This window comes from Cavia porcellus, unplaced genomic scaffold (genome assembly GCF_034190915.1).
Source record: "Cavia porcellus strain 051 isolate PalLab524CR breed Dunkin Hartley unplaced genomic scaffold, mCavPor4.1 scaffold_28, whole genome shotgun sequence".
NCBI classification, from domain to species: Eukaryota; Metazoa; Chordata; class Mammalia; order Rodentia; family Caviidae; genus Cavia; species Cavia porcellus.
In genome coordinates, this window is record NW_026947511.1 from 4,640,496 (window position 1) to 4,666,408 (window position 25,913).

Below are 25,913 nucleotides of genomic sequence, written 5' to 3' on the forward strand. Positions count from 1 at the left end.
AGGGACGGTAAACCAAGGCCTGCCTGCAGGGCTAACAGTGGGGCAGGAGATATGAAACATTACCGTTCTCATCCACAGCTCGGTTTATGTCATACACCCATGCGTCATCTTCCCACTCCCAGCCTGGAGGACAGGTCAGCTCAGCAGGTGATGAGGTTTTATCACCATTCTTAAAAAAGAAAGGAAGAAGTAGGGGTTAATGAACGCTAGTGTTAATAAGCCAAAATCTGAGGAAAGTTTCTGCATATTTACGTATGGTGTCCATAGGTTGACATAGATACTAAGAGATACATTTTGGCCAGAAAAATGTACAAATGTACAAATAAATTGATTTTTTTTTTTTTTTTGGCACCAGAGATTGAACTCACAACCTTGCGCTTGCCAGGCAGGTGTGTAATGCCACTGAGCCAAATTCTTAGCCCAAGTAAATTGATTTTTAAAATTAGCCTATTTTTACTACTAGGGAATTGTATTAGAAATAGCTTTTTTTGTAGGGCAAAGTGATTAAATATATGGTTCAACTTCGTATTACATAACATGCATCTTATTTTTATGAGGGATTATGCAGGAAATAACCCAACAGAGATTGGATCAAACATTAAAAGCACATGTTTCCAAGTGTTGGGAAATGTTCCTGGAGGTTCGTGATGCTAATTATGTAAGATTGAGCACAGTTTATATAAAATATTGGCTTAAGTTTACATAAGAACTGAGAGTTATGAAAAGAAAATTAGTAATTAAAGGAAATAGAGGGGACCTGTAGCATCAAAAAACATTCAGCTTCATTTTAAATTAAAAAAGTAGAAATGGAAATAATGACAGGGTACCACTTGTTCTACTGTTGGAAAAGATAATACAATGGGGTGCTAAGTGTTCAGGCAAAAAATCTTCCCAGACAATGTTACTGGAAATAGAAATTCACAGACCTCTTTGAAAAGAAATGGTAACATTTATCAAAATTTAAATGAACTTAAATTTTGACCCAGCAAATCCAAGGATCTTTCCTAGCCACAAATTGTCACAGTAAATAAACATGTATGTATAAAATGTTCACTCTAACTTTGATCATGTGACATAACAACAACCCCCAAACCAAACTTTAAATACCTATGAGATGAGTTAAGTAAATTATAGTAGGTACCTATAAAAATACTCTGCAGGCATTTTTTAAAAAACTCATACAGCTGTCAATATGCATTGATATCGAAAGAGGTCCAAGATATATTATTGGATCAAGTCTACAAGTTGTAGAATTATGTATGCAATGTAATTCTGCTCGGCTAAGAAAAAAGAAGTTACATACTTGTATATGAACACGAAATTATCAATGGGAAGTGAAATATCAGTCAGGGAGAATTACTTTTCATTTATCGTAACATTATTTGGGATTATAAAGAGCCTGAGCCTTTCATTTTTTATGATTTTAAAGACTAGTTAGATAATCAATATTTACCCTAGAAAAGTTGCACACCTTAAACTTTACCCTGCAGCAACATCCAGTTACACAGGCCCATTTTCTTTTTAGGAAAGTAATAATTATGCTTTTGTGTGGCCTGAATTAGGAATGGAAGGAAGGCTATTTGGAACAGAAGTGGGGGGAGGGTAATGGTGAGTTTTCAGAAGGTCACGATTCACAGCGGTGACACAGGAGGGCTCCTCTCACCGCATCTGTGTAGGTATCCTCAGCTGGTTTCCACTCGCCCCCAGGGTAGCGACTCTCATTCTGGTAGACTTCATCCGTGAACTCTGTGTGGCCCGCATCTGCCTCAGTCAACAAGCTGCAGGCAAGCGAGCGGGGCACAGTTAGCTGGGGTGAAACACCTGCCATCAACCCCAGCTCTCTCCAGCGCTTGGGAGGCACCTGCACCCTGGGAAAAGTACCCGTTCTCTCCTGCTGGATCCCAAACCCCTCTTTCTAACAACAGTTTTTGGCACTGCTTTGAGAAAGGGCCTGCTGGAACAATGAGACCTAAATTATAGAGAACGCTCCTAATGAGTGAGGTTGGTCTTTTCCTGTAGCGAGCGTGGGTGGCAGGGAAAACGGTCCTGTGGGCAGCTTCTCAGGGAGAGTACCAAAAGCCCCTCCATATTTGTTTCAGCAAAGGGCTGTTCAGTGTCTTTTTGAAAACTCGTGGCTAACGGTTCAAAGAATAGGGACTCATGTTCTGCAGCCCTCCTATTTAAAAAGTGAAGCCTCAAAGCCAAGTGCGAAAATGTCTACTAATGGGTTGCTTGGTCTGTGCAGCCACCGCTGAAGGGGGCTCAAAGGTTCTGGATAGTTCCCAGGCAGCAGCCAGACAATGTCATTTAAGACTCCAGACTCTAGTTGGGTACTTGAGAAACACTGACTGTGGCTTGCTAATTTTCCTCTTGGGTTTGAAAATCCACAGAGAAAAGTCCACAGGGTCTAACACTGGCTTAATATTTCTGTTAGGTTCCCATTCAAACGAGGGTTCTGTTTTATCATCTCTGCACCTTTTCCCTGATGCATCTTCCCTAGAACGGAAAATCATCAAAAAATAAATGTCTTCAACTGTTTATATCAATTGAGCTCACACATCATTTTCTGGGCTCCAGAGAAGAATAAAAACTGCTGGCTGCCATCTGATCCGAGGATTCGCCCAGCCCTGATGCGCTCTGACCTTGTGCTTTTCCAATCACAACTCCCCCTACCTTCCTCTGGCCTCAGTAGTCCTCCTTCCTTGTGTCTCATTCAAGCTCTAGTAAATTTAATTCTCTAACAGAACTAGAGCAAAGGTTAGTATCTGCTATTGTATTTCTATGAGCAGTAAAGTTCTTTTCTCTAAACCAAGAGTCATGTGCCTCCAGCCAGCATCCTGCGGCAGTCAACTTTGTTAATATAAATAGGATAAAATCTCAGATCCACAAAATATTCTTTTGCTGTTTTGTTTTTTGAGAAAGGTCTCATTACATAGCTCAGACAAGCCTTCCACTGTGTATCCCAGGATTCATAATAACCCCAAATTCATAATAACTCTCCTGTCTAAGCCTCCCGAAGGCTGAGGTCAGGAGCAAGAGGCATCAAGCCTGGCTTCCGCTGTTTGTCTGGCTGAGCTGTGGTTAGCATAAATAAGATGATGCTGATGTTCACTGCTTGGCTCATTCACATATAATAAGTTCTCAGTAACCGCCAGTTATCAGCTGCTGTTTACAGTCATCTGCCTCATGGGATACTGAGGACACCTTTCAGCTTCCATGAATTTCTATAGCATTTACAAATGTTATCAAGAATGATGATGAAGATGATTCATTTAGAAAATTCTAAAGACATTTCATTGACATATTTTTTTGTTTCTCAGAATATGAAAAACTTACCTTCTTTCAGGGTCAACTATCCAATCTCCTTCCCATTCCCAGCCTTTTGGAGGCAAAAAGAATTCCCTCTTGAGCTTTATTTTTCCTGTGACATCAGAAAATTTATGACGTCTCACTAGTCCAGAGGTGCCCCATTTTCCAAACACGAGAGCTTGATTTTCATACTACCAGGAAACAAATAAAATTAAAGAAACACCATCAGAGAGCCAGAAATAAATTTTCAAATTCACTTAGGACTTAGGCTAGATAACTGTAGAAAGTGAAAAGGTTTTACATTCAGAAAGTATGAACCAAATTTGGAAAGTTGTTGACTATAAAACATTGGATAAGTCATTTGTCTTTCTAAGATTCAGTGTTACCGTCTGTAAACTAGAGACAATACTACGTCTTTTATGGAGTTATTTTGGAGTCCAAATTAGCAATTATGAATGTGCTTTGCAAACAATGATATATAATGTTAGTTCCTTTGATTATTATTTTGAGTAACTCCAAACAGTTCTCTGAGCCTCATTTTCTTTTTCTTTTCTTTTTTTTTTTTTTTACTGGTACTAGGGATCGAACTCACAACCACAGGCTTGCAAGGTAGGTGCTTATGCCGCTGAGCTAAATCCCCAGCCCCCGAGCCTCATTTTCTAAACACCTATAAAAATTCTCAATTTATGAATGTGAAGATTGCATAAAGTTTATTTGTAAATTAACATCTTAGAACTTGGGGCACATTTACCCACAGAACAATATATAATTGATGTGTATTTCCTAGGCAGTCTACCAAGAATACAATTGAAACCTGGTGTTTTTTTTAGCATCCAGTCCTCATGGGGTTTAAGAATTTGAACCTTAATTCTCTCAGAAGTGGGCCAGTAGACCAAGTCCTTCGTGGGAAGAAGGTTCCGTGGCAGCGGCAGACAGTGGTCCAGAGGGCACCCCTTCCTAAGTTCACACTTTACAAATCCATAGTGTGTGCTCTTCACACTCACATTTGTGGAAGTGTTGAGATTTGTCAGTGTGGTAAATGTCCCTGTTTAGTCCCAAACTGTAATTTCCATTTTCCGCTAATGACTCAACCAAGAAGAAGGTTAGCAGAAGCCATAGAAAAGTTTTTGGTTGAAGAAGAAGGGAGGCAGTTGGAGCAGTGGCCTTCGGGGAAATAGGAACAAGCACACGCAGCCAGAATGCTGTAGGGTGGCCTCAAATATTGCCTCTGAGCCTGGGAGGAAGATGAGCTTTAGGCAGAAGTTAAAGGAGCTCTGGTCCCCAAGTATAATGAGTTAGAAGCACGTGACAAGGCACAGGACGGAGGAACAAGGCATGCCTGCTGCTTCTGCTTTGAAGCCAGCACGGTCCCTGTAACATAGTACAACCTGAGCAAGCCCTACCACACGGATAAAGGGCATCAGCGGCAGCGGAGGTGGAGGTTACTACTGGCTTTGAGCACTGTGCTCTTTGGCCAGCAGCTCCGGGCAGGGCAGTAAGAAAAAAGTATGTGTGAACAAGCACATGTGCAAGTCCCTAGAAATTTTCAGGAGAAGTTTTTATAGCGAACCAAGGTCTGGTATTAGCCCTTGAAGGCAAGGCCAGTAAAATTCCCATTATTTTTATTAATATGCCAATCCCAGTCCTGACAGGCGGTGAGAATGTGGAGAAACTATAGAGTCCCGGAATGACTAGAGTAGGTGGATCTTCTCACTACGTGAGTTGAAGCTTGAGTTCAGCTCTATGAAGTGAAGGATGCAGAAGTGGGAAGAGTGGAAGCAAGCCCTAGGCTGGTTGACTGCTGCTCAGCAGCGCCCTCCCGGCTTAGTCCCTGCCACGGAGCTGAGGGCAGGCGGATGAAATCCAGCCAGGCAGCGGGAGCCAGCCTCTCTGGCATGTGTGCCCACACAGCTGGATGTCAGCAGCCTCTGCTCAGGGCCTCCCCAGCGGCCTCCAGCAAAGCCTCTATTTACCTCCACCCACACTTCCAAGTCTGAGTTGCAAGGACTTGTGTGTCCCATGTGTCCCTACTATTTCTTAAAGTGGTCCACAGATGCCCATATCCATTTACCTAAAATAGAATCATCTCTAGTGGTAATTCCTAGCTCAAATATAGAATCCAAATCCCCAGGATGGTCCTGGGAGCCTACATGTTCAACCAGAGACTCAGTTTTACGATAATTGCAATAGGCATGAGATCCTTGAGCCCGAGGCTTGGCTTCATCATTTTCATCATAAATACTCAGTGAGTATTTATAGGGCCCTCCTGTGTTCCAGGTATCACTGAATGAGCAAAAGGTAAAAGTAAAATATGGCCACGGGTTCTTTTGTCTGGCTGTTACAAGCTCAAAAACCCAAAATGTGCTACACTCACTATAACTTGTTCTCTTCCTATAAGATTTGTGTACTTGCCAGTTAAGCTGCAACTTTGTAACCCCCTCACCACCACCATGTAACCCCTCCCTGCCTCCCGGTTCCTGTGACTGCTTGTTCCACCTCCCTCCTTCCTTTTACGGGGACAAACTGATCCTAAGACCCTGACCCATCCCCTTGCGATTCCCTGCAGCCCCTGGCTCAGATGCACCCTTCCCTAACTGTTTTTCTGGGACAGTGCTGCCGCTGAGCTCAGCTAATAAAGCACTTTTTAAAATTTTTTGGAGTCCATCATTTTTCTGCCTATATCACTGGCAAGTAGATCAGAACTACAATGCTGAGTGAGGGAAACATTGATAGATTAGCAGAATGGAAACAGTCTTCTTGATTTGAGCAGAAGGCTGATTGGTTGAATGGAGTTCATCTGAAAATTATCAGAAAAACCCTCCAATACACCCAGCAAATTTAAGTCAATAAACACTTTAAGTTAAAAATAGTGTATGAAAGAATCAAAGTGATTCTTTTGGCTGTAAAAATTTGTGAAAATTGTTTTCAATATAGTGAGACTTTTAATTAATGAAGTGGTTTTAAAATTCAGTGAATATTTTACAAATTATCTCTACTGTTTTCAGTTAGAATGTTCTCACCCTTAAGCCTTTTCCTAAGTGTGCAATGTGTCTTTGGTGATTGGCAGACCCCAGCCCCATGCAAAATTCTCAGGCTCTGGACATCTCAAGCATTTCTTTGCCTGGATTTGGGGGAATGTGTGTGTGTACACTTAGTGTCCCACCATCAGAGACCAATGTGACTCGCTATTACTGAGTTCTAGTGCTAAGAGCTGGAAAAGCACCATGTCAGTGTGGCTGGCTGGAGTTACCACACAAAGCTGCTAACCATCCTGGTGTGTTCCAGGGCTGATGCACCTCCAGAGGATCGGTGCAGTGATGTGAGCCTGTTAGCACTTTCAATGACAACAAAGAGCCAGCGCAGCACACATGCCATAGGTTCCCCTCCACTGGGGTGTGAGTTAAAATCACTGGAAGAGGTTTTATGTGGTAGACAGCTGTGGCTGTTTTTTGTAAGTGAATATTTTCCCTAAAATGAAACAAACAAACAAAAAACAAACACCTTCTTCCTTGCCAAAAAGGAAAAGATAGTGATGCCATTAAACGTACCATTTCAGCAAAGACAGTGAAGTTCCCTTCTGCGAAGCTGTTGAATCTCTTCTCCACAGCACTTAAGCCCAGCCAGATGTTCACTCGCAATTCTGCAGGAACCCTGGGCCCATTCGCTTTCTCCTGTGGATACTGAGAGATGAGAAATAACGTGTTACATCACACCGAACACCATGTGGACTGTGATGTTAAGCTAAACTCAAACACAGCCTGACCATCTAACCGTTGCTCTCGCCAGTCTAGTTAAAGTATCTCCTAACGATCCCGTAATAGACGAGAATAACAATTTAAGCAGTGGGTCTCAGATAGGTTCTTGCCTCTCCCACAGACCTATTCAGGAAGTCCACAAAGTCAAAACAATTTTCATTAGAGGATTTCACATAATATTTATCTTCCTCGTGGTACTGACATTTGCACTAACGGGGCCAGAGCTGTGGTGGGTAAAGCTGGTAATACAGCAGGAATCAGGGTAGTGACACCGAAACGTACCCAAGGGTGTGACAGTAACCGGCCTCATGGCCATGTGCTCTCAAACAAAAAAAATGAACTTCCGACTTCACTAAAGAGTTCTCTTAAACCCTAACAACTTTACCAAGTTAAAAAATTTAGTAAAAATCACTAGCATTATTAAGTCTCTCTCTCTCTCTCTCTCTCTCTATATATATATATATATGCATAGGCCTTAATACTTAGCGTGATGAAAAGTATGCACAAAGCACCTCAGTTACATGTTACTGTATGATAGTTGTCTTAGGAAAAGCTCTTGAGCAATCTTTAAAAAATTTTGTTTTTGATTTTTGGTTTTCTGGAGACAGTCTTGCCATGTAGTTCAGGGTGGTCTTGAACTCACTATGTGGCCTATGCTACCCTCAAACTTGTGATCTTTCTGTCTCCTCCTCTTGAGTGTGCTACCATGTCCAGCTTGAGCAGTCTTTTGCGTTGTGAACTGAACTGTAGTTTTCAAAGAAATATTTTTATTTACCATAGCAATTGACAGACTAATTAGATTTGGAATGGAGTGGACATTTTCTTAATTATAAACAAAGCAGCCTATCGCTACAAGGAAAATAAGTATATTTGTTGCCAATGACAAAATTGAAGCTTTCAAGTAAAAAATATAGTTTTGGAAAACTTGTATCTGTTACAGTGAGCTTACAAGTCTCCCAATACATAAAGATTTTTCTAATAAGATAAATGAGATTTTTTCCAATTTGTTTCATATTGTACAATGAAATGTGCCAACTTGAGGAATTTCCTCCCAGTGACCATGCTTTTGTTATGTGAATAGATAAAAGAGCCACTCAAACTTAAGAAAGACTAATGGATTTTTATGTAGCTGATTATCTGAAAAGGCATCCTCCCTTTTCCAAATAATTTTCTCAAAATGTTCAGAACCCCTGCCCTGAGGCAGCAATTATCATGTATTTTAAGGCGGAGGCCCCATTTGGCTAGAGCAGTAGATCCCATGGGCTCACTATACCACTTTCTCTTTCCTTGCACACCCTCACTAGAACTGAAGGAAAGAGAGGCATACCTTTGCATGAGAAGGAAGTAGAAAATTTGTACCATGTTATAATACTATGTTAGAATTACTGTCACAGTGTCATCAAGGAAGGTGTCTGTGATGAATGCCAACTCACTACAGATGACTCTAAGAATTACCACCCTAGAATGAGGTGTTAAATGGGCTAGCACTGATCAGTCACCCTGGCCATTCAGTGGCAGGTAAATGATAAAGCAAGCCTTTCCCCAGAACACAAGTTTGCATATAAATACTTCACATCCCATGAAGACACACACCTTCAGAAAGATGGTTTGGGTTTTCCCACAGTATTTCCCAGATGCTTTCTCCCCACTGGTGGAGTACAAAACATGATGTGCAGGAACTCGTGCATAGGCCAACCTTTTCTCTCCGCGGATCATCCAGATGATAACGTCAGGCATGCTGTTCTGCGGCTGGGCGTGTAGGTAGGAAGGAAAGGTTAGATTAGTCTACATGCAGAGGGACGGGAGATGGTGCAGGCTGGCCTGTCTGGGTTCCGCTAAGCAAAGGGACGCTGTGACTAGGGGTCTGTCTCAAAGTCCCTGGGACCTGCATCTTCTCACAAGACCACATGGTGAACGTGAAGGGTTGGGAGACTGACTGAAACTGGCCAAGTGGAAGAAAGAGGGGAAGGGGACAGATCAGAACCACTGCGAACACCTGACTGAATCTTGTCTTGGGCTTTTAGGAAATACTTCCTCTTAGCTCAACCTAAGGAAGACGTCAGCATAGTCAAAGGGCTAGAACTCGCGTATGTTTTACAAACCACATGGAATGCACCTGTCTCCCCAATCCAATGCTTGCCAATTCTGAAATATTAATTTAGTTTTAGAAAATATTCTTTTCTCTGATTATGAGTTATATGTTCACTAAAAGAAAACTCAAAAAGTACCAATGCATGCAAAGCATAAATAGCTATTACCTATGTATACATATATAGGTATATTATGTATATATTTTCAAAAGTGTTTTTGCCTGAAAACATATTACCACCCACGTGTGATGTTTGAATGTGTCCTTTCAAGGTTCGTGTGTTGCAAACTTTATCCCCAGTGCAACAATATTAGGTGGTGTGGCCTGGTAAGAAGTAATTAGGTCAGGAGGGAGGAGAGCCATGTCTTTATGAATAGGTGCACTTTGTTATCAAGGAAGTGAGTAATTTATCATGAGAGTGGGCTTGTTACAAATTCAATTCCCTCTTTCTTGCTTGCTCTGTTGCCTTCTCTGTGCTATCTGCCTTATGCCATAGCCCTCCAAAGGCACAGGTCCCTCAAGTTTGTACTTCCTAGCTTCTAGAATGTAAGAAGTAAATATGTCTTCTTTATAAATTACCCAGACTTTGGCATTCTGTTATAGTACTGACAGAAACTAAAACATTACTCCCTTAACATTGGAAGGAAAGGTTGTTCTTGCTTCCTTGTTCTTCCAGTCCACTAAACAATGTAACAGACAACATTTACCCAGTGCTCACCAAATGCCCTGCACTGTGCTAAGCATTTTACACTCATCATCTCCTTTAAATCTCCATAATCAGTGCAGTCAAGTACTGTTTATTTCCATTTCTGAAGCTTAGATCAAACAACTTTTCTAAAAGTAACACATATCAGATCTAGGATTTAAATCTAGGTCTTTCCAACCCTAATCAAAGCTAACATTTTAATTCTCTGTGACACACAGCTCTGTTACTTCATCACTCAATATATTTCAAATTTTTGGAAAATGACAATGATTGGCCCATTTTGGAAACCTTTCCAGGACCCAACTAAAACTAAAAATTCTTCTCTTGCCTTGTGTTATGATTTGTGTCTGGATGTCCCCTCAAAACCTCATGCAGTCATGGCGGGGAGCCAGGCATTTTGAAAGTGGCTGAATCTAGAGTTTGTGATTGATTCATGGCCCAGTGCTACGATTAAGGCTGTGAGTGCTACACTCACCCTAGGGAGGGGTGCCTGCACACAATATAAGGGACAGAAAGAGTGCTGTTGCTTGGTTGTTGCTTTTGTTACCCTGCTCCCCACATGAACTGTTGTCTTTCTGCCATGGAGGCAGTCTGCCTTGAGCCAGTCATTCATGGACTGAAACTTCTACAAACCTTTCCTCCCTTAATTTGTGGGTGTTGGTCATTTTGTATCAGCAATGAGAAAAGTGACTAAAACACCTTGACTTTAGTGGCTTTTGCCCCGCCATCATCCTCAGCCCAGTAACTCCTTGATTTCTATCTTTGCTCAGACAATGTGTTAGATATTCCATCTACCACTCTGTCCTCAGTACCATTCCACAGAATCCTTCCTCCCTATTGTGGGACATTTGGGTGGTTTAAAGTTCTTACCTCTTCAGTCAGTTGCATCAACCTATCAAACCAGTCCTCAATTTCTAACAATGTGGACTTCACGTCTGTGGTTTCCGACCTCATTCTCACAGCTGCCTCATGTATCTGGGAGAGAGATCTGGACCGTAACTTTTGGATCTGAGTATCAAGAATTGTGATGTTAGGTTTTCCTTCTGCAAGAGGCAAAGTGTGTCTAAAAAAGAGAGAGAGAGAAAGTACTTTCTAAGCCTCGAAACTCTCAAGTTCAAGTTATGTTTGGTTTCCATCTTGCAAATCACACCAATCTCCTAGCTGATTCTACAAATATTGCCTGGTTTAAAATGCATTTGAGTGTATCCGGTACTAGCAGAACAAAAAGGGATCCCCCAAATAATGCCTTAAGTTAGACCAAGGCCATTGAGTCACTGGGAAGAAGATGGAAATTGCAGCAGCCGGGAGACACTGGCCTGCCCTTGGTGGGCATCTTACAGTCCCTGTATGGATGCACACCATGATTGGGGTGGGGGCAGAGATCACATAGCTGACGTGCTAACTTTAGGACTCTGAGGTGGGCCTCAGGAGATCTGTGAAGCCCCGTAACCTATAAGGAAAGGCACATATGTCTGTGTCAAGATGCAGGCTGACCTAATGATGAAGAACAGGCTTTGCAGGCAACTACTGAGGTCAAAGTGTGGCTCCACCATTGAAAATCTGTGACCCTAACCGATTACTCACCCTCTTGCTTTCCTATCTCCAAGTGTGGGAAAATGATGCTCACTTTTTAGAGTTGCTGTGAAAAGTGAACAGAGAATACAGCCCTTGCACAGTAAGGTCTGAGTAATGCTGGCATCATTGTCATCCTCCTCCTCCTCATCTCCGTCACATCAGATTCTCAAAGGGCAGTGAGCTCCAAAAGGAGTAAGAAGCAGTTTGTACAGGCCAAGAGCCCCTTCGGGACAAGGCCCTGGAAGTCTAGTGACAGACCCGAAGGCCTCGCAGACAGTGGCTGGGCTGGGCCAAAGCCCTTTCCTCTGGCTACAGCGCCTGCTGGGAGTCCAGCAGGGGCCGTCACCAGTTCCAGGAAGTTCTATTCACATTGTGCCCACCTAGAATTTCCACTTATTTGAATTCACCCAATTGCTTGAATGAAGGAAATCCTAGAATTCCCTCAAACACTGAATTTCCTGTTCATAAAGTTAAAAAAGACCGTATCTGATTCTTCAAAAACAGCTGATGTCAGGAGTATAAGTAGATACATCTGTGTTTTGCTAAACAAATCTGAAGATTCACATGGATTTTCTACATGAAAGTTACTACTAAATGTTTCTGTGCCATTTCATTATTGTGGCAATACGTGTGAATAGTTAAGGTGATTCTGTGAGGCAAAAATACACTTGAAAACTTAGTTCAAAAAACACACTGAGACTTCTCAGTAGACAGATGTTGACTGCACCATGAAGTGGTAGCCCTAACTCCAGGCATTACTTCCCCTCGTCAGCTGCTGTGTTCTCATCGTTAAGATAAGGAAGCTCAGCGATGTTGCCTCAGGACCCCATCCTCACAGCCTCTCAGCAGGGACACGCCCAGCAGCACCTTGATTTCAGCTGCTTTTCAATGTCCTGGCCACACCACTAGAAGGCACAAGAAGACAGGGAGATTCGGGTGGCACCGCGGGGGCGGGGAAGAAGCTACATCCAGGGCTTCTGCTGCTCAGGGAAAGTACTGTTTTCTTGCTGAACTTCCCAGTCCGCCTCTTTATTAGCCAGTATTTAAAGCAGTCTTGGAATGACTCACTTCCCTTCTTGGTTTCCAAATGCCAAAAGATCTGAGCTGTTTTCCTACATCACAGCTCTGGAAGGTCTTCTGGCACAAGACATATTTACTGGCTTTGCCTAACAGGTTTGGCCACGGTTCCTCGGGCACTCGGTAGAAGAATGAGTTCAAAGGACATTTCTAAAAATACGTTAGGAACACTGTTCTAAATGGTAAAGCACAGCTTCACTCTCAGACCCCATTCCTGTAGGATCCAGGAGTCACCTCTTCAGGCAGTGGACACCCACGGATTGCTGAGAAGAGGAAGCACCAGCCTGCTCCCCGCAACCCCATGTCCCACCCCACTCGCCCAGGCAGCCCTCGGTCTGTTTCCTGGAGCGCAGCCTTGGCCTCTGCTGGCTATGTTAGCACTGGCACCAAACCAACAAGCAGAGATTTTCCTGACAGTGATTCAGAGATTCCTCCTCCTGAGGGCTGTTAAGAGGTCCAAGTAGTTCGAACTCATCTTTCAAACAAATACTTGAGATGATTCTAGAGCCTCTTTCGTCAGAATTAAGGGAGGAGGGCACGGCTGGGAGTGCTGAAAATAAGATCACTGTACCTTGTGTCTTCTATGACTTCATCTATCAGCTTCAACCACAGTTTGGCTGACTCATTTGCAGGAATATTGCCTTGTATCCCTGATTTTAGAGCCTCTATGTTCGATTGCTAAAGAATTTGGAAAGAAAAAAATAAATGGTAACTTTGCATTATATCATTATACCTGGCAAAGGTTTTACTGCTGACGAAAGAAAAATAGAGACTTAATCACATAAAATCTAGAGAAATTTTTACATCTAATAATACTATCGCTTAGCACTATTTATTTTTTTCAAGTTGTAATAAATATGAGTGTGTTTCAGCAATAGAACAACTTTATATAGTCTGACCTTTAAACCCATGCAAATATTTTCTGTATTCAACAATAAATACAAAGAAACCAGGTAGGATAGGGGAGAGAACCCTAAAACAGAATATAAACTAAAACAAAATGGATCTAATTATATTTCTTTTCTTTAACTTTTAAAAAGAATTTTATTAGTACATGTTTGCAGTACATGCAGTTTACAGCTGGGTTTTTTGACGTTTTCCCTTTAATTCCCCCTCCCTTCCACCTCCTCTAATTCTCTTACCCAGTTTTCATTCTTGTTGGCTTAGTCATACTAGGCCCCTAACGCTTACATTCACCGTGGGTATCAGGCTCCGCGCAGGGCACGGCTCTAGTCTACTCACTTCTCCTTCCTTCGTCCTCATCCTTCACCCTTTCCTTGCATCTCTTCCCTGTTGCAGGAGATCCGTCCCCTTGTCTTCTATCCATGCTTGATTACTGTCTTTGTTTTTCTTTTGCCTCCCACAAATAAGAGACACTACCCAGTATTTAACCTTGTGTGCCTGACTTCCTTATTCACTGTTCTGTTCTCTAGGTGCATCCATTTCCCCACAAATTTCTCAAATCTGTCATTATTTATAGCTAAGTAGCATTTTATTATACGTTGATACCACATTTTCTTTATCCAGTCTTCTGTGGGTGGGTATATAGGCTGTTTCCAGGATTTAGCTGTTACAGCTGGTGCTGTTATGAACATAGGTACATGCGTATAGCCACGGTATGATTTAAGCTTTTGGGGTAAGATGTAGCAAAGGGATAACTGAGTCACATGGAATTTCTAATTTCAATTCTTTGTGAACTCCATGCTGATTTCCATGGTGACTATGCTAGTTTACACTCCCATCACCAGTGTGGGAAGGTTTCTTTTTCATCACACCATTGCCCACATTTGCTCTTGTTTGATTTCTTGTCATTCCTTTCAGAGCAAGATGGAATCTTAGCATTCATTAAATCTGAATTTCTTTAAGGGACATAGAGATGTTGAACATTTTTTCATGTTTGTTGACTATTTGTATTTCTTCCTCTGTAAAGTGTTCATTTCTATTGCTTGTTTATTTGTCTTTCTTTCTTTCTTTCTTTCTTTCTTTCTTTTTTGAGACATGGTCTCACTATGTAGTTCAGGCTGTCCTTGAACTCACTATGTAGCCCACACTGGCTTTGAACTTATGGTGATCTTTCTGCCTCAGTCTCTTGAGTGCTAGAATTATAGTTGTGGGTCACCATGCCTAGTTCTCACCCATTTCCTGATGGGTTCTTTAATTTTAGGTGGTTTAATTTTATGAGGTTTTTATATATTCTAGACAGCAGATAATTATATTTCAAATAAATAATATAATTACACTAAACCAACCTAAGTAACATCTGAGCATATTTTGATTATACAACCTTAGTCACAAGGCAACAATAATCATAAACATCTGGTTGTTTATGATTAAACAAGAAGGCTTGTTTTTCACAGTTGTTTATAAGAATTTTAAGTTTGAAAATGAGTGACTACATTGAGGATAATGGAGGTTTTACCCTGTTAGAAAGCACAGAAAAAACTAGAATAAACATTTGTGTTGATATTATTTTTATAAACTAATGGCCCCTAGGATATCAACATAGATATAAATGCACATATCTTTGTGCAAGTGTGCAAGTCTATCTGCTGACAGAGCCTAGAAATAATGATGTGTTAGTAGCAGTGAGAACTCCAGGGCCCAAATCTTGTTTTTTAAATGCCATTTCCTACTGAAGGAACCAGAGCTCCTTCAAGAAATGCTAGTTCCTGGGCTAGGCAGAGAGAGCACAAGATAAGCCTAGATCATATTGTTGTGTCATACTGAGCATTTGCCAGCAGAGAGGTTGGGGAGGCCCCACCCTGAGTATTCAGAGTCCTGGCCATAGGAAGTCACCTTTCATCTGAACATAGCATGGAATCAGAGCAGCTTGATCAGGGGAGAGAAAACAGGTAAGAAGAAGTGAAAAAAAGCTGAGGAATATTCAAGAGGTAACTAAAAAAGAGTTGTGATTAATTCTCCATCAATTTCCCTAGAAAGGAGATTTAAAAATTAATATTATAACTACATTGCAAACCAATAGCAGCTTTACTGCATGAACAATTATATTTAATCTGAGTGTATGTTTATCCTTCCATATTGTCCTTATTAAATATTATTTTTAGATTTTCTGTTGCATCTCAGATCAAGCATGATCCTGTAAACCTTGGTTCAGTCCTGGTAAACATTAATATAATTTTAAAATATTTCCTTATTTATTTGGAGACAGGGTCTTGCTATGTAGTTCAGGCTGGCCTTGAACTCACTGTGTAGCCCAGGCTGGCTTCAAACTTACAGCGATCCTACTGCCTCAGCCCCCAACACTGGGATTGCAGATGTGTGCCGCCACATATGGTTTAAATTTTTATTTTTATTGACACAATACACATCAATTGTACATATCAATGGGTTTCAATGTGTAATGGTTGATACACTGTGTCAATCTGAGAAGTTCAGAAGCTTAACTAAGTGACTCGGCAGTTCTCTATCTTAGGGTAGAGAGGACATTCCCTAGAGTGGCTGTTATGCCCTAGGATGTTACAATGGTTAATTCATTGTGTCAACCTGAGAAGTTTAGAAGCTTAACCAAGTGACTTAACATGGGGTCAGGGTCTTCACTTCATAAATATCCTCAGACTGTGCAAGAGGAGGGCATGGAGATGGTGTGAGTGTCACACCTGCCCCATTGCAGGTAGCCTGCTTAAAAATAGTAAGGCAGGAAAAGAGGATCGCTGTCCTTTTTGCTCTTTGTTGCTTTTTCTGTGTTCTACCATCATGAACTTTTGCTCCTCTGCCACGCCACCTGCCTTGGTGCCAACTGACTATGGACTGAAACCTCCACAAACTATGAACTAAATAAATTTTTTCTTCCTTAATTTTGAGCATCAGGCATTTTGTCTCAGCAATGAGAGAAAATGAACTGAGATAGAGTGTGACTATATATATATGTAGCATTATTTCTATCCCGTCAACCTTTTTCCTAGCAGACCCCTCTGATACCTGACATTAATTAATATAATGTGGAAATCAAAGCACTAATACCAGACAGATTTTATCCATAAGTGATAGAGATAATTTAGCATTGCTTATTTAATCAGAAATATCCCAAACATGTCTCCTTTTTCCTCATCAATCTAGTTGAGCAATATCAAGATGGATAATCATGGTCATCCTGCCTATACAGTTCCACCAGTAGAAACCAGCCTGTAACCACCAAACAAGGGAAGTTCTTCACTGTAGCAAGAGTGGGAAATCCCAGACACTGGTTCCTCTGAGGCACTTCTTATCACAGTGGAGGTTTTTATTACAGCACTAACAGCAGACCCGAAGGGCTCCATAATGCTACTGGAATAAAGCACTCTTCATATGCAAATTATGACAGAAATTATGAATCCTCTCTTTTCTCAGCCCCCACTTTTTGCATCCTCTATTCTTCTTTTATCTAGCCATATGCCTGCTCAGGAATAATACTGCATTCTACAACTTCCTTGACATTAAATACAGTGGTGAGAATGGATCCTGCCAATGGAAAGTGACTAGAAGTAGACAATGTTTCTTGTGGTCTTCCTTATCACGGTTTCTCCTCCTTTCATGAGGGATGTTGAGTGTTGCTGTAAGTGGCCTCTACCGGGCCGACAAAGGTGATTCCTTAGTTGCAGCAGAACAAGGAGAGGCAAAGTGATCCACAGCACCACTGCAGCGCCTGCTAGCTTTGGTCCACTTAGCTCAGCTGTCACTACAGAAAAGGTGCTTATGCTACTGACCATTGTGTTTTGAGATCTTGTGTTATGGGGGGTAGCCTGTATTCTGATACGTAATTTACCCTGGTGAAATGAAATGTAAGAAAGATAAACTTACCAGCCTCTCTGCCATGACTAGGAGAGTGTTCACCGCATCCAGGCGATGACTAATATCCTCCCAGTACGAAGTCAGGGTAACGACTGGCTTTGTGTGGGCCCAGGGTAAATAGTAGTAGTGGTTTCCTGGTGTGGGACATCAGGAGACAGTGAGCACTGGACACTTAGACAACAGGTTTACTAAGGAGATGTGAAGACTGAACTACTGAGTCATCTACATGCTCGTGGAAGGGTCTGGGTAATCCATTCTGTAATTTTATTCAAATAAGCAACAAAGGAGCAAATAGTTCTTATTCTTTCAGCATTGTGAAAATCTCTCTTTCACCTTTTCCTTCCTCTGCCAATACGCAGGGATCAGGGCTGCCAGAGTGAGCAGACGCACCCACCATAAGCTAATGCTAATGCGCACCCACCGTAAGCTCACAGAGGAGAGAAAGGTCTGTGTCAATCTTACCGTCAAAAACAGCACGGCTGTACTGAGTTGTCGATGCCAAAGGCTTACAGGTTGTGTCAAACTTGTTGCCGTAGTTCCCAATGCTGACTTCAAACTGAATGGCCTCGCCAACATCTTGCAACATAGTGGCTGAATGAAACACTGCAGAAAGACTGTACTTTCGCCTTCGCTGATATTTCTGTGAAGGACAAATAGTTAAAAAAATTCTTCTGCCCTTATTTACACATGGATTTCTAGCCGATGTGATTATAAATCTTAATTAGTGCTGAACTAAACACCAGAGGTTGCCCTGATACTCACAAGTGGGAAGACAGATGTTGACTGCATCATTGATTGAAACCAAGGGGGAAAAATACAAATGGCCATCTGTAGGTGTAGGTCACTGCTTAAACAAATTTTGTTACAGCCATGTAACAGAATGAAAGCTCACAGTGACTTAAGTGGATCCATATGTGGGAACAGAAAACATCTTATTTTACTTTCCTAGTATTATTTTGTGGTTTTAGAGATCAAACACAGGGCCTCGTGCATGTTAGGCAAGAACTCTATGGCTGAGCTTCATCTTTGGCCCCTAAAATGGTATATTTTAAATGAATTCATTAAGTGGATGTTTAACAGAGGCGTATGCATGAAGAAGGAATGGAAGAAAAGGACTCAGGTTGTTAACACAGTACACAGAAAAGGTTGAGAGATTATGGCAAATTTTGTTTTCTATCTTATATGTGCTTAATTTTTTGAATTGCTTTATGTGTTCATTTTCTAATCAGAAAATGTATTTTAGTGTCAAATTTAAAAATAAGCAGAATTAGGTCTCCATCCTTCGTTCCCTTTTTTATGTCACGGTTTACTGAGGATATGTTGTGAGGCACAGGGCTAAAATTAGGGCTCTGAGTCACCATGCTGAGGTCTATCAGCTAGCAGAAATGAGCCTGAGCCCTTCAGTCCTCCTCTATGGGCCTGAATACACAAAACCTCTTGAATTCGTATCCTGACCCAAACCTTGGCTGGGATGGCGTTTCTCCCTGTGGTCCACAGCGCCCTGACCTTCAGCCCTTTTGTCTTCTCTAGTCAAACAGGCACACAATGGCCTGAGCAGCTGTGCTCTGTTACGTGCTAGGCACTCCAGTACTTAGTACTGTGCACACTCGGGGCCTGTTCTGGAACCTGATGGGATCGTTCTGTGTACACTTACACTTCTCCCCGAAGGAGGTGAGAGCGCTGCTGTGTATCGCAGGCGTCACATTGCTTACGTGCGCCACTAATTAACTTACAAACCCACAAATAATTACATAAAATTGCATGACAAATTTCTCACCAGAGCACCTTTAGTTCAAAAGCCGCTTGAGAAGTCCCTGAACCCTGTACTCCTGTGAGAGCCTCGTGGTCACGGGGACGTCGCACTTCGGCATATGATGCCTTTTGTTGTATTTATTTTCTTCTAATTGCTACCTCACTACCAATTTGATAGCGCAGTCCAGCAGTAAAACAGCAGTGTCGTTCACTTCTGGAACTGTAGTAAAAGTTATTTTTATGGCTATCATGTTCAGTGAAATTAGCCAGACACAGAAAGATAAGTACCGCAAGTTTTCTGTGGAAACGAACAGTAAGAACAACAGAAAAGATGAGCTGAAAGCAGAGGGCGGATTGAGTGGCAGAAGTCAGGCAGGGCAGGCAGGTGGGCTGCAGGGCGTGCAGGAGGGTCCAGTCAGCTGGGCCCAGCACACACGTGGACGGAAGTGTCGGGGGAAACCTATTAATGTGCGCATTTCATACGATGGGATAAATATGAATGGAATACACACAAAAATACTTGGTCCTTGGAGGACGCTTACTACATAATTATCTTTTCCTTCACTGTCCATCCACATTATGGCTCTTACTGAATAAAACGAACCATAGTTATGGGCGAATCTTTAGGCTTGTGTGAGGCAAGGATGTGGTCACATTTTTAGAGAAGTACTCAGATGAGCATTTTGAAAACCTTTGAAAAAATTGTGGACAGTAACAGATTTTACCATTTTAGGGTGTGAGTCTGTGGTTTTAGGTCCATTCACACTGCTGTGCTAGTATTACCAAGCGCCATCCACAGAACCTTTTCATCTTTCAAAACCGACACTCTACGCTCATTAAGTAACGCCTCACTTCCCCTGCCCAACTCCACTGTACTTTCTGTTTCTATGAATTTGGCTTTCCGAAGTACCCAGTTTAACTGGAATCACACAGCTTTTGTCATTCTGAGTCTGGTTCAGCTCCCTCATAAGCTCTCAGTATCATCCACGCTGTAGCACTGTCAGAATTTCCTCCTTTTTCCAGGCCAAATAACATTCCAGTATAGTAATACACCTCATTTTGTTTATTCACTTATCCACTAATGGACATGTGGGTTGCTTTCACCTTTTAGCTAACGTGAATAACACTGCTTTGCATATGGGTATACCAATATCTAAGTCCATGTTCCCAATTCTCTTGGGTCTATATTCAGGAGTAGAATTACTGTATTATATGGTGACTCTAATTTTCTGAGAATTATTGTGAGAATTTCTGACTATGAAATCACTTGTGGTCTTAGGTGCACAGGCTGTACAGTGTCCTATACATTCCATAATTATAAAGTCTTCATTTTAGTTAAAGGAATTTTTGACATGGTCTAAAAAAATCTCCAATAATGTTTTGTCAGAAATCTCTCAGCATCCATCTTTTTGGAAGACTTTTTAAAACACTGGTTTATACCCTACACATTGGCTGCACACTGAGTCATGTAGGGAACATTAAGTTGGGTGTCGTGAGTTTAAAGCTTCCCTACATTCGTCCAGTCTCACTTTGGTAGAGAAACTCGTCAGGATCTCTGGTTAACTACTCACCACCAAGTCCAGGAATTCTGTGGAAATTTTGTGTTTTCAATTGGATTGTGTAAGAATCAAAAAGTAGGAATTTATTGGTATTAGTCAGAACTTATATATTCAGTGTAACTTCTTTGTAAACCTCTCAGGATGATATAAGGAAGGGAAGGAGCCAAAAATAGGAAGCATAATTTGGGACCCACGTCAGGACTCAGAAGAAAATGAGCAGTATGTAAGCTAGAGGCATCTCGTAAGCCAGGAGCTGCAGAAGACAGAGAAAGTTCCTGAGGTGGCCAGGGAGGGACAGGGACATCGCTTCTGGCTGGGTCTTGTCTGCCTTGCCAACCTCCACTTGAGCCAGAATCTCGTTTGGCCTCCTTGGTGTTCCCACACAGCACATGCATAATCTCCCACAGAAGCCCTGATAGGATCCTCACGCTGCAGAGAATGAACTTCGAAAAGAATAATTTGGGTTCTGGCCGTGACTCAACTCCCAGCAGACTGGTGCACTCTGGGAGGATGCTGCTGAAGGTGGCACGTCCCGGGGACCACATGCAAGTCTGAGCTGCTGGACAGTGGTCATCTGCTCACCTGCCCCCGAGCCCCACTGTACCAGACTAGGGCAGCTGAGGATTCCGCCTCTCCTCAGCTCCTCCCCACTTCCCCTGTGCCTTCAGGCCACAGAGGTAGCAAGAGGAAGGAGCAAGAAACATCATGTAGAGAAGTTGTTTCCAGTGTTTATTCCGTCCCCCCCACCCCCCGCCACACACTTAGAGCAAAACTGCCCACACTGGTCAACTATCATGTGTTGGACACAGGGACGTTTCTTTGCTGGGGCAGAAACTTGGGCTCTCCTGCTTGTCAGTGATCAGTGAGGACTGTGGACGAGGTGACCCAGGCAGAATTTCAGAAGTAGATTTGGGGAAAAGACGAATTTTTGTCAAGCAGGATACTCACACAGGGTAATGGTTCTTGAAAGTGGCTGTGGGCACACAGGCACAGGACATGGACATTAAAGGGAGATATGCACCAAAGAAATTGCCCAACTTATCCCCTTCACTGAGGATGACTGACAGGAATGGAGCTGATGGAAAATGGGGACCTATTTTTTTCAGCAATGTTTAATGAGCCTAACCAAAAAGAGGTCATATGGTTCCAGGTGAGAAGGGTCAAGATTTCAGGTTCATGAAATGTTAGGTCACACACAGGAAGGCTGGGAAGGAGGACAGGGGAACACAATTCAAGAACAGACCTTAGATCACAAGGACAAAAGCAGGGCTCCTGTGGCAAAGCAGAGGTTTCAGAAGCCAGGAGGTGCAGGAATAATGCTGGATCCTCTCCTGTCCTGCTGGCTCCTTTCATGGAAGTAGCTAGGACTCTGCTGTCCCTTCATGCTGGAGCAAAGCCAACCTGTGCTCCAAAGAGAGAGGGGGGAGCTCTGGGAAACCATGTTGTCTTTTTGTTGCAGCTCCTCAGCTCCTCCAAAAGCTTTTGTTATTTGCTTATGGCCCAGGCCATGGGAACTTTTTAAGAGGGACAGAATCATAGCCATGTTCGAGGTTGACTGCAACCACTTACTCCCAGCAGGTGGCACAAATATTTTCTCATTTTTATGTGGGGCGCCTCATTTGCTTCTCATAGCAACAGGACCTTAGAATCTCAGCTCCTCTCCTGACTTTTACTGCTCTTGTTTCACTTCATTTTTCTATTTAATTTTGGTTTTTATTAAATTTATTCCACAAGCTATTTAGTTGCCTGTATTTCATTATCTGGAACAAACAAAACAAGTTCTGTTTTACATACCAGTCAATAAAACATTATTTTCTTACACTGTTGACATATATTGTAAGCAATGTATATTATTTGCTGTCTTATTTTTGCTTTTTTTTTTTGTCTTTTTCTTTTTTATCCGTACCGGGGACCAAACTCATGACATCACACTTGCAAGGCAGGCGCTTATGCCGCTGAGCTAAATCCCCAGCCCCTTTTTGCTTTTATTTTTACCAATGAATAAAACAAACTTCTTAGTTTATATGTTTGTTATTTTCAGTAAAGGAAACTAATTTGCTTTTGCATTTCTGTTAGTAAAAGATTTTTTGTTTTGTTTTGTTGGGTCACTTTTCTCGATCCTGCCTTAATAGTTGTTTAAAAATAAACAAAGAAAAGGAGCTTAGACTTAAATTATGTTTTGGTGATGAGCAAATTAAACAGGCAAAATAGGCCAGACATGGCACACACCTGTAATGCTAGCACTCGGGAGACTGAAGCAGGAGGATTGCTGTGAGGTTGAGATCAGCTTGGGCTACATTGTGAGTTCAAGGCCAGTCTGAACTGTATAGTGAGACTGTCTCAAAAAACCAAAATAAATGAATAAATTGAATTAAATTTAAAAATAAGCAAGCATAATAACAATTGGACATCTGTCCATTATGGTATTTTTTAAAATTCTCGATTCCAACTGACATCATTAAGAGTCAAGCACAATCTGTAATCACTCAAGTCTAGAATCACCACACCACTGCCATGGATTTCCTTGGAGGCCAGCAGCGGATTCTAGGCACCTTCCTGTGTGATCCTGGCAGTAGATACCACATAAAAACTGCTTCATTCTTCCCTCTCCTCTTTTTCCTTTTTCTGAATATATCCTCAAGGTCTGTTATGATTCCTGAACTTTATATACCGCTGAGTGTTGTGGAGTGGATAGAAAGACACTGGCTGGGATATTTTTGACAGGGGATTCTGTGCATTTGGTTTTGTCTTTTACACAAGTAAAAAGCAACACAAATGGCCTTGCCTTACATGATCTCAGTGTAAACCCCTAATATATCTATCAAGGCTCTTCTTGATTTATAGCCTATCTTGCAGGATTCAGCTTGAAAGGCAAAATAAATCCAGCATTCTAGGTCTTCGGTAGTTTAATCTTTTTTCGCTATTGTATTATGGTAGACTCATCATTTGTAGCTTAGTAAATTTGAGCTGCTATCACAAAATGAAAGTTGATGACTTACGAATAACAGTATTTCTTTCTCATAGCTCTAGGGAGTGGGCAGTTCAAGATCTGAATGCCAGCAGATTTGAGGCTGACCAGGGCCATCTTCTAGGTGTGTCCTCATATGGCAGAAGGTGCAAAGATGTTCTCTAGGGCCTCTTTTATGAAGGCACTAATCTTACTAATGGGAATAGGACTCCTGTGACCTAACTGCCTGCCCAAGTCTTTACCTCATAATACCATCACCAGGGCAGTTAGGTGTCAACATAAGAATTTTAGGGGGACACAAACACCCAGATCATGCCACTACGGAAAGAACCTTTTCTTGAAATAAAAGTAACTCTCAAAATTTGAAAGTATCATCACAATCTATAATTTCTCCATGAACTATAACAATGTAACCAAACGTTTGGAGGGGGTCTCTTTCCCATGCTAAATGAGAGTTGCTGCACCAGTGTGAGGAAGAGTAAACCACACAGCCTCGTCCTTAGTCCACGCACTCCACGGCTGGCTAGGTGCACTTACTAGCAGCCCCATGCCTCCTCTCAGAGCATCTGCTTTAAAACTGCTTAAAAATCCTGGGATGACTCAAGAGTAGCCAAACCCTTAATGTTATACTCAAGAATGCTATCATGGTGCTAACTGCACAATGGTATAAGTTATCAGAAGGGAGCACGAGGATTAGGGTGGTGGAGCCGAACTTGATTTATTGAGCAGCATCCCCCAGTACATTATTGTAAAAACCTGGCCTTTGTAAGAATTTGGCCCAGCAAAACTCAAATAAATAACCTAATTTTTAAAAAGTCACAGTAAGACTTTTAAAGTTGCAACATTAATGTGCTAAAACTGGAAAAGTTGCCACGTAAAAGTCACAAGCAACTTCTGACTCTAGAGGCAGCAACATGAGTTCACATCCAAGAATTTGTTTTAGGAAAATTCTTTTGCTGCATTCCTAACTATAATGAAAAGCAAGTACCTACCATAATTCTTTCACAATTTAAATAACCGGACTTGAACAGTTACATGTGGGCATGTTTCAGCCAGAGCTATGTTACAGGGCTTAGTGACTTGGAAAACTGAAGAATCTAAACATACTGCTTTGGCTATTGACCTAATATAATTGCCTTCTTGGAAGTCAGTGAGCAAAGCTACATTCTTCTGTGGGAGAAGGGACAGTTTCTGCTAGGAGGAGTGGATATTTACCCTTTCAATCATACCGAAAAGGGGCAGACATTAGACTACTAGAAGGAAGAAGCAGTCCTTGGATGGATGATAATTGTGGCGGTTGGACCTGGGTTCTGAGATGAAGGAAGATGGGTTAGGTCTGGAGAGGAGGAGAAACTAGTCCCACCAAGTAAGACACACTGAAGTAGACAGGAAGGCTCTTCTGAGGGACTTGGAAAGCTCATCTGAGCTCTAGAGTTCACAGAATAGGTTCTTTGTGTAACCCATTTCACTGCTTCCTTACTCCTGTGCCAGAGTTGAAAGTTTATTAAAAGTTGTTGTTTGATTTCTCCATAATGAGTGCAAACAAGAGAAAGGCCTGTCTTTGCCCAGAATGGAAGATACAAGCAGCCCAAGGACGGGAAAGAAAGGACCAGAGCAGAGAAGCATCAGTGACTGTTTTTCTTGCAGATAATCCAGACTTGTGGGGCCCAAAAGCATACACTTGGGATTCTCAGAAGTAGGGAAGTAACCATGGAAAACTGCTTGTCTTCAAGGAGAAAGGGGAGCTCAGAGCAATTACAACAGGCACCCTAAGTAAACATGCCCTGAAAGCTCTGCAGCCTGACATACACACCTGTCTGTGAAAACACGAATAACTAGTGGCAGTGCTTATAACGTTGAGTGGCAACCTTTATGGTTAGCTCCTCACAACACCTATGTCCAGTTAGCAAATAGAGTGTTTGTTCTTGCCAGTTTTTGGTAAGGTGACATCTCAAAGAATGCAGCAGGTTTCGCTGCACCCACCCAGGGCTGCTGCAGATACAAGAAGTTACTGGAAGCACTTGCTGGAAGACAGGTCTTTGTCCAACTCTACCACTGCTGACTGTTTACCCCTGGGGACCCCTCTAGGTGTGCTCGCCCAAGCCGACAGTGGCCACCTCCAGTCCTTTAACTGCCCTTCCCATGCCATGTCCGACTCACAGTCTAACATTTACCTCAACAACCAGCAGGTCGTCATTTGAAATGCGCTCAAGTTTCTTATCTGGTGGGGTCTTTTCTAGCAAAGTGCTTAATTCAACCAAGATCCTGCCTCTGTAGGCAACTCCTTCTCCCTGAAAGGCAAGCATACAGGATTAGGCCCCTACTCATGGAAAAC

General features: G+C 42.1%; 1 protein-coding gene across 3 annotated transcripts in view; it reads right to left on the reverse strand.

Annotated features, from left to right (window-relative positions):
* Myof (myoferlin) overlaps positions 1-25,913 on the reverse strand; it is a 133,686-nt gene that overhangs the window by 45,378 nt on the left and 62,395 nt on the right. For all 3 annotated transcript variants that reach the window (XM_063239372.1, XM_063239371.1, XM_063239370.1), the window contains 10 exons: positions 25,753-25,869; positions 17,762-17,939; positions 17,309-17,433; positions 13,083-13,189; positions 10,730-10,922; positions 8,658-8,813; positions 6,858-6,989; positions 3,337-3,500; positions 1,664-1,778; positions 64-169 (listed from right to left, as the gene is read on the reverse strand). In XM_063239372.1, coding sequence (XP_063095442.1) covers positions 64-169; positions 1,664-1,778; positions 3,337-3,500; positions 6,858-6,989; positions 8,658-8,813; positions 10,730-10,922; positions 13,083-13,189; positions 17,309-17,433; positions 17,762-17,939; positions 25,753-25,869 — 1,393 coding nt within the window. The remainder of the gene's footprint in view (positions 1-63; positions 170-1,663; positions 1,779-3,336; positions 3,501-6,857; positions 6,990-8,657; positions 8,814-10,729; positions 10,923-13,082; positions 13,190-17,308; positions 17,434-17,761; positions 17,940-25,752; positions 25,870-25,913) is intronic.